This window comes from Chaetura pelagica, unplaced genomic scaffold (assembly GCF_000747805.2).
Source record: "Chaetura pelagica isolate M959 unplaced genomic scaffold, ChaPel_1.0 scaffold957, whole genome shotgun sequence".
NCBI classification, from domain to species: domain Eukaryota; kingdom Metazoa; phylum Chordata; class Aves; order Apodiformes; family Apodidae; genus Chaetura; species Chaetura pelagica.
The window spans coordinates 1-9,115 of record NW_009953993.1 but is presented as its reverse complement, the minus strand read 5'-3'; the positions used below and the strand labels follow the sequence as shown (position 1 = coordinate 9,115).

At 45.1% G+C, this 9,115-nt stretch overlaps 1 protein-coding gene across 1 annotated transcript; it reads right to left on the bottom strand.

The window, feature by feature from the left end:
• Positions 1–3,766: 3,766 nt before the first annotated feature.
• On the bottom strand, positions 3,767–7,252 carry LOC104392825 (adenosylhomocysteinase A-like; the record flags this gene model as incomplete). The annotated part of the gene is made up of 2 exons (XM_010002260.1): positions 3,767–3,898; positions 7,058–7,252. Coding segments are annotated over 2 exons (327 nt in total), but the record flags the coding sequence as incomplete, so codon positions are not given.
• Between the last annotated feature and the right edge of the window lie 1,863 nt (positions 7,253–9,115).

The window sequence follows — 9,115 nt, the reverse complement described above, 5'->3', positions numbered from 1 at the left end:
AGGGAATCAAGATGCTCAACCTCAGGCTAGGCTGAATGCTGAACTGATTGCACACAGATTAAAAACAAAAATTTGTTGTAAATGAGTGAAACTCTTGGACAGCAGACGTGCTCTTGCCAATAAAAATCAAGGCTGAGTGATTTCATAGAATCATTTACTTTGGAAAAGACACTTAAGATCAGAGTAGAGATTCACAGAGTCTGTGAATCACAGAATCCTTCAGGTTAGAAAAGACCTTTAAGATCATAAGGTCCAACCATTAGCCCAGCCCTGCCAAGGCCACCACTGACCCATGTCCCTCAGCTCCACATCTACACAGCTTGGAAATCCTTCCAGGGATGGGGACTCCCTGCACAGCATGTACCGGGCCTGACCACTCTTTCAGTAAAGAAATTCATCCTAATACACAATCTAAACCTCCCCTGGCACAACTTGAGGCCATTTGCTCTTGTTCTGCCCCTTGTTCCTGGGGAGCAGAGCCCGACCCCCCTGGCTCCAACCTCCTCTCAGGCAGTTCAGAGCCAGCAGGTCTCCCCTCAGCTCCTTGTCTCCAGGCTGGACACCCCCAGCTCCCTCAGCTGCTCCTCATCACACTTGTGCTCCAGCCCCTTCCCCAGCTCCACTGCCCTTCTCTGGACACGCTCCAGCCCCTCCATGTCCTTCTTGTCCTGAGGGGCCCAGAACTGACCCCAGGATTGGAGGTGCAGCCTCAGCAGTGCCCAGCACAGGGGGAACTATCCCTAGAATTGCTGGCCACGCTATTCCTGACACAAGCCAGGATGCTGGTGGCTTTCCTGGCCACAGGCACACTTTCCTTCAATAAGGATCAGACACCTGTTGACAAATCCAGACATGAGAACAAAAGACATTGTTAAAGGAAATCTGCTGCTCCAAAGATCATCTTTCAAAGTCTTACATCCATTCTGGAAAGCTAAAACAGAAATACTGGAGAGGTTTTTCAGAACTGCCCTTGAGGAAGAGTTCAAACTGAAGCAACACACGAGTTTGGCTGCAGCACAGCTCACCCAGCAAGAGGTAAGATGAGCCCATTTAGGATGAGAGGCTGCTGAGCTCTACCTCAAGAGTGGTTGCAGAGTAACAGCTAAATAAATCCATCAAACACCCTCTTGCATTAATGCTGCCCATTCACACACTGGACTGTTGACAGGTACTGGGCATAGCATTTCTAACCACAGCACTAACCACAATGACACTGCAGGGAGTGGGAGGAAGAAAATCTGCCAAGGGTTTTGTTAGGGTCTGTCTTTGATCTAGTCCTCTTCAAGGAATAAAGATCTAGCAGAACATACTCCAAAGACAAATTTTATATTTTCTTAACTCAAACCACATTTCAGGTCAAATTCCCACATTGCTAACTTGCTCAAACTACTGGACTTTCAGCAGCCAATCAGGTTTTTGTGAGCTTGATCAACGAAGATGCTAGGAAGTCACCAGACACCTCCTTCTGGCAGTGATGCTTTAGTGCCCTGGCCCAGGGCCTTGCAAAGCAGAGATGTTTCAGACCTGGTCAAGCTGCTGGTGCTTGGCCACTTCCCTGACTAGTCTATGGCATCATGGTGTGTGTGCTCAGAGTTTGAACAGGGGCTAAACAACATGAACTATCACTGGGCTCTCCAGGCATGGATTTGCACACAGAATCTCACTGGAAATGTTTTCAGAAACTGAGAAGCTGCTGCCCTGAGCCTAGTACTTACCAGACTTCCTAGGAATCATAAAATAATTTGGGTTGGAAAAGACCTTTGAGATCATCCAGTGCAACCATTAACCCAGCACTGTAGAGGTCACCACCAAACCCTGTCCCTCAGCACCACATTGACAGCTTTTAAATACCTGGGCAACCTGTTCCAGGGCCTGACAACCCTTTCAGGAAATATTTTCACCTAGGGGGTAGTCAAATACCCAGTGACAAGCCCAAGGAGGTGATGTGATCTCTATCTCCAGACAACTGAAGGTCATCTTTGCAAGCTCATCTCCAGCCTGACCTGCCTGGCCATGGTATGAGGACAGGGATGAACCAGAGACCTCCAGGAGGCCTGTCTTAACTAAATTATTCCATGAATCCATGATCCAAGTCCAACAGCACAATTTACAACCCTGTACTTCAGGATAGCAGATACTCAGCTAAGAAATGCATTTTTGGGAAGCGAAAGCCCAGCCAGAAGAAAACAATGAAGAATAAGGAGGACAACCAGTCCTTGGTTTTCTATTGCATTTGTTCTACTACAATCCCATGTTCTCTCACCATTCCTCTGTGCCACACACAGCTACATCTGCCACAAGCTGACCAGCACCTCCACTTACATGTGTGCTGGAACTGTGTGTGTCTGACTGGGGCTCAGTGTGCATCACTGTAAAGGATGATACCCTTCAGATTTGTGGGACCCAATTTCAGTTAGAATCGGTGCTTTTTAGAGGTTGATGCAAAGGAAACCAATGGAATCAGTTGCATACTGAGCAACATCTTATTAACTCATCCCTTTTTTTGCCTCCTCCAACAGGTCATTCTCCACACCACCTGTTTTAATTGCTCACACACCACACCTGGTGCTTGCACATGAACCTGTGAGCACTTCATCCATGTTTAACATCACACCAGACCTTCCATCTCACAGGCAGGAACAAAGGTGGCCTGCAGAGACAGTGGCAAGAGAGGACTTCCACGACACATACAACAAGAAATCAGTGAGGTCAGAGGAAAAGTTTCTCTTTCTGGTGAGATTCAGCCCTTCAAATATTTAAATAACCTGAGGAGCAGCTTTTCCCATGTACATGATGCAGGGCTTGGCTGGCCCCAGCACTGGCTTTTGCCTTGAGGGAAACCCATGTGGAAGCACTAAAACTTGCAGCTGTTCAAGGATTACACAAAAGTAAACAAATCCATGGCAAAATTCAAAGCATCGCACTATACAAAACAAGTCAGGCCACAGTCAGATCTTTAATAAAAGCACTTTGAGTCAGTGACAAACAAGACAGAGCAGACATGACAACTGAGAAGAAACAAGTTGGGGGTGGAAGTGTGCTGCTGGTGTTTTCAGAGGATCAAACAAGGTCCCTAAACCTAACCATCCCTTCTCAGCCCTTCACAACACACCAGAAGGCTGCTATAAAAAGAGTCACTCATCTCACCTCTCCCCAAGTTGGTATGGAAGCACAGAAGGGTCTTTGTTCTGACCAAAACCAATGGAGTAAATTAACACAGAAGAAACCTCCAGCTCTAATCTCCAAGTAGGAGATTCAACTCATTTTAAAGGAGACCAAGCCACCTGTACTCCTCACTGCTTCTTCCAGTTTCACAACATGCATTTCAGCTAGGGCACCTCTGTGGAGAGAAGCTTGACAGTGCCAGCCTCCTAACAAGGGTCAGCTAATTAGAGCAGGGCATTGGCAGAAAGCATCTCTCTGTAGACACTTCCCCATCTCACTGCTTAGCCTGTTCAAAGGGACTGTAGCCAGATGTTTGACAGTGCTATGCATTGTCCTTCAGCAGGCTCCTGTTGTGCTCCCTTATTTGGACATTAAAGTCAATAAAAGGTGCATAGGATCCTTCTCACCATGACATTAGCTAAGTAACCAATTCTAATTCCAAGAGTCAGAGTGATCTTTCTTCACTAACAAAAAAGGCCCTGAAGCTTCCTTAGTAAAGTGAGAGGAAAAGGGCAAAGGGTTTGTTCTCAGAATCCCAGAACACACAAGAGCTTTGGAAGGTTGTATCCCTGCAGTTTGGTCTTTGGGTGGTGCCACCTGCTCAGTATCTGTAGTGGTCTGCCTTGAAGGGCCCGTCTCTCGGTAAGCCAAGGTACTTGGCCTGCTTGTCACTCAGCTTCGTCAGCTTCACACACAGCTTATCCAGGTGAGCAGCAGCCACAGCCTCATCCAGCTGGAAAACAAAGTATTGAGACAAGAATATTAGAATAGGGTCTTGTAGGTTCAGGAAATCCTGGTCAACAGTGAGAAATGAATGTGTGAAAACCACCAGCAACTCCGAGGAAGAAGGGACAGACGGACACAGCAGGTTTCCTGCCAACCCACCTCAGCTGCCTGAGCACAGAACTGGGTACAGATGGAAGAGCCCCATGCTTTGGAGAGGGTCAAATTAAGCTTAAGTGAGATGGACAACTCCATATAATCAAGCCCATTCCAGTCACATTTACACATTCCCATCCACTCAACAAGGAAAGAGCAGGTTAAAATATTCAGAGATAAGAATATTCAGGCTGGTAGAACAGTCAAGCTCTGGTCATGTTTCCACTACAGACACTTGATGTATTATATTATTATCTTACAATTTTACAGCAGTTCCAATACTGGAAAGAATCCATCTCCTTTCCAGATATCCTATCTTAGGGGCACAAGTGTTAAGAAATTCATTCCAGAATTACTAGGATCTATTGGCATTGTCTTGATGAAGTACAGAGCCAAGGTGGGCTGTAGGACAGAGGCTCAGAAATGTTGATGTGCTTTATCCCAGAGGTGTGAGGGACACACAAACTCAAGGGATTGAAAGATGCATAAAGTTACAAGACAGTGAAGTGCTACAGGAAACAGGTACAGATGAGTCAGAAAACAAGGAAAATGGCAAAGCAGCTGCTGTGCCAGAAGGGAATGTACAGTCATAAAGGCTATTCAAAGACAGAAGGACAGCACTAAGAAAGGATCAGGTGCTGCTTAGTTACAGCAGAAGGACAAGTTTGACCATCATTTGTAATTCCTGCAAAAATACCAGTAATCACTGCTCAGGAAACAGATAAGGCAAGTTGACAGCACTAAGAAAGGATCAGGTGCTGCTTATTTACAGCAGAAGGACAAGTTTGACCATCATCTGTAATTCCTGAAAAAATATCAGTAATCATTGCTCAGGAAACAGATAAGGCAAGTCTGAATTCCAGCAGCATGGGAAAGACCAGCAGTGTTTCTTCCACACTAGTTGAACAGATGTTGACTTTGCAATATATTTGAAGGGCAATAAACCAACAAAACAATCAAGGACCAGATCTTCAGCTTGTGTGAACCAGCATGTCCTAAATGTTTCAATAACTAGTTCTAGATTTCCCACTCAAAGGGAGTGTGGCAACAAGCAACAACTCTGAAGTAATGCCAAAACCAGGTAAAAAGCCACATCTGTACTAAGTACAATTCACTGCAGCTCAACCTGCTCAGAGTAGAGCTGCCAACATCTCTTGAGAACCAGCACAGCCCAAGATGTACAAGACAAAATTAAAAACATAAGATGAACTGGTTGAAGAATGTGGAAGTGAACCATGAAAACTACTGAACACTGCATAAGAGTCACAAATGTTTCAAATCACAACAGAAAGAAAAGCTAACTAGAAGGATTGTGTTTAGGAGGGAAACAAGGATTAGTTAGTAGATCCTGTCAGGAAAAAAAGAGGATTAAAAATTAAATACATATCTGGTTAACTAGGCTGACATGTGAAGATCTGATAGGTGCATTCCCGGCAAGTTCAAGACAGATTATACCCAGTTGAAAAGGAGCTGAGTCCCTGACACTGCCCACATCAGGTTCTCAAGCTGCAGCAGAGAGAAGTTTTCACAGCTGCTTGTTTAGGGACTTCAAGATTTAAGCTAAAAAGCTACACAGATTTAGATGAAGGTAAGCTGGCATTCTGGCCTTAAAATCAGACAGCTGAGCATAAGGAAGGATAGATTTGGTGCCAAGATAAGGACAAAACAGTTTGCCTAGATTTCCAGGAACACACATTGCAAAAATGTGTGCATGTTTGTAATGGCCAGTCATCAAAATTATATTCCTGCAGTCAAGGCCATTGCAGTATCAGGTACTTGGTAGTTCTTAAATTTTACATTTACAAACCTAGTACCCAGACCAAGGAAGCTACCAGCCAGAAATTTCTCAGAGAACACTCTTCTGCCCATCTTGTGTTCATTCTGTCAAGGTGATTGCTTTATTCTTTGAAATTCTCTATGGAGCACAGAGGGCAAAACGATTTTTATCAGTGTATGAACCTGAAAAGATCTCTGCCACATGCTCCAAAGGCAGGCAGCTCTGTGAGCAGCTGACCTGGGCACTACTTCTTACTTCCAGCTCAGGTACACTTACTAAAAATTACTATTCAGAAAGAGGATGAAACTACATTTTATTAGCAACACTGGACTCTCATTTTCAAGAGAGCTGTCAACAAACCTTTTCCTTTGAAGATGATGTGTCAACTTGCTGATCAACTCCTACACTTGCATGCTTTGCTTGAGCATTAGCAGATGGTTTTGGAAGCCTAAGTCCTTCAAACAACTCATAAGTAACCCCAAACATACACATTCTACTTCCTAAATGAAAAGTACTTTCACATTTAGTCACACACCTGGTTGCATTCTAAAGGCAGTGAGATTTAACTCAGGCATCTTTTCCAATGACCATTCAAAATGTTCAGGCATGTTTGGGAAAATTAAAACCATGTTAGTTCTATAAAAGGAACTTGCAAGTTGACATGATCCAGATTTTTTCAAGAACAAAGAATGCTCAGGTAAGTTTAAAAGTTAAAGGAAAATCCAAGGGAATCTGTCAAGATTTTGTGAAGCTGTTAGGATCAGATTGTGGTAAGGTCTGCTCAGGTGCAAATGGGACCCAGACTCTCCCACACAGTACACTCTCACAGTACAAGCAATCCCTGCTTTCAATCCAGCTTCAACTCTGCCCCACCAGACTTTGCTGCTGGATAGGCTTGGTGTAAATGCTGACATTCAGCAGAAGGCACAAGTTGGTTGGGAGAAGCTCTCTGACTACCCTGAGGGAGCACCGGACTTCCCAGCACCTTACGGAAGGAACCTCAGGTCAAGCAAAAAAGTGACCTTGCTATCGCAGGTGACAGACAAGTCCCAGTTCTGCACAAAATCAGCCCACTTCAGATTCAGCAAGACCACAGCCAAGCATTCAATGAGGGAAAGAAGCTCCTTTCAACAATACACAGTAGGAAAACCAACTCCAGCACAAATGAAACCAATCCTCACCATCACAGCTGAAGTTGGCTTCCTTAAAACCCCACAACTCACTATTCCAACTCACCTTCTTTGGCAGAAAATGGACTCCCACAGAGTATTTGTCACTGTGGGTCCACAGCTCGATCTGTGCCAGCACCTGGTTGGTGAAGGAGTTGCTCATAACAAAGCTGGGGTGGCCCATGGCACAGCCCAGGTTGACCAGCCTGCCCTCAGCCAGCAGGATGATGTGCCGCCCGTTGCGCAGCGTGTAACGATCCACCTGGGGGGCAAGCAAGAGCAGGGGGTGTCAGGGCACAGAGAGCATTTAAATCATGCAAAGCCTGGGGGGGGTTTCTTCCCACATCAATTCAGACTTGAATCCCAGTTAAAACACAGCTCCCTCAATTCCCAGCCAGTGTTTGGGAAGCCTGTGGCTATTCTGGGCTTCACATGAGATGAATCTCAGCTTCTGCCTCATCCTTTACCAGCTTTCCTGATCTTCTGGTTTTTCCACAAGCACACTCAGCTGGCTGCGGTGGGAAGCATGCTGTGAGCAGCTCATGAGTGTCTAATTGTAACAAGTAGTATGGAGAGACATTCTTCTGCATGCAACAGCCCAGAGCCTTTGCTTCTAAACCACAGGTAAGAGCCTGCTGAAACTGCTCCCCTGGAACTCTTCCCACTTCCAAGGCCAGTGTTCTACAGTACTATAAACAGCTGTCCCAGCTTCTGGTGTACTCCCCTGCTCTCAGGTGGTCAACAGAATCAAGTCTCAGATGGGCTAAAGAGATGGGTCTTCAGCTATATGAGTCCCACACCATTCAGAAGATACTCTCACTTAAAATATGCCTCAGCTGTCTGGGCCAGACTGAGCTCCTACAATATTACAGTTCACTGTGCTGCTCCTTTTCATCAGTCACCAGCTCTTCTCTCTCCTGCCTTCACCCCTGTAGAAGGTTACAACATTAAAGCCCATAATGAAATGTCCATACAGCCTGGAAGTTACAAGAACATTTCGGTATTCACTGGTATTTATTGCTCATGTGACATCTGTCCTGGTTTGACGCCCACATGGGAGTGGAGCAAAACTTTGGAAAGACTTAAAAGTTAATCAACAGCCAATTTTGTCAAAGCCTAGTGCTTTAGACAAGGCCATTTGTCTTATGCTGTCACAGCACAGCAACTGTGAAAGACCTAAAGGGGTCTCTTCTCCGCTTTTGGTCTCTAATTTAACATGAAGCAAAACAATCATCACTTTTTATGCTTAAAGCTTTGGCCTGTAAGTTAAAAGCAATGTGGAATGAAACTTTAATTGCAACAACACCACCTTCTGAAAAACCATCTCTGCATGTCCTTAGTAGAGATGTTACAAGTAAAGCAATAAAAAACATTTTATTAGAACAGGTATTTTGCTCTGGGAGCACGTCTGTGCCTCCACCTGTCTTCCCCAGCTACACTCCAGTCACAGCACTGTTCTCTGCTTCTTGGGTTCATGGAACAGATTGTTTTCAGCACAACACATGCAGACAATACCTCAAAGAGAAGCCCTAAGTAAGATTCTGAATTTCTCCTGCCCAAGAGCAGCACAGCAAGGCAGGGTTAGTAGGAATGCTCGCCATGAAGCAGCTGCAATATTTCTGTGTGGCCCACCAGTGACAGTGCCCAGTACACCCAAAAAATACCATATGGGCTGTCATAAGATGATGGGAGGAAGTAATGAAACTAAGGAGGAAGCAACCAGAAGGAGAACACTAAAAGCCCTGAGAACATGTTTAAGTCTGCTCCTATCCAACTGCCCTATGGCCATCAGGCACTGAGACAGAACATGAAGAATAATGCAGCTTTTACACAGCAGAAACTGTTCACACAACACCTGCTCAGCAGGTATCTCCTTATCTTGTCATGCAGGTTGGAGTCTTTAGGGACAAGAAATCTCAAACAGACACAAAATGGAGCACAGGGGTATACAACTAGCACAGTGTAACTAGTTATAGCATTAAACACACCAAGAACAGAATCTACCTGAAGCTTCAAACTACTTAACAGTGCTTCAGATTCCCTGTTAGGTCTAACACCCAAGTCCTAACCTCAGTCAGGGCCCTTCTGTTGGGCTTGGCAATGCACACCCCTACAGGCCATCTCA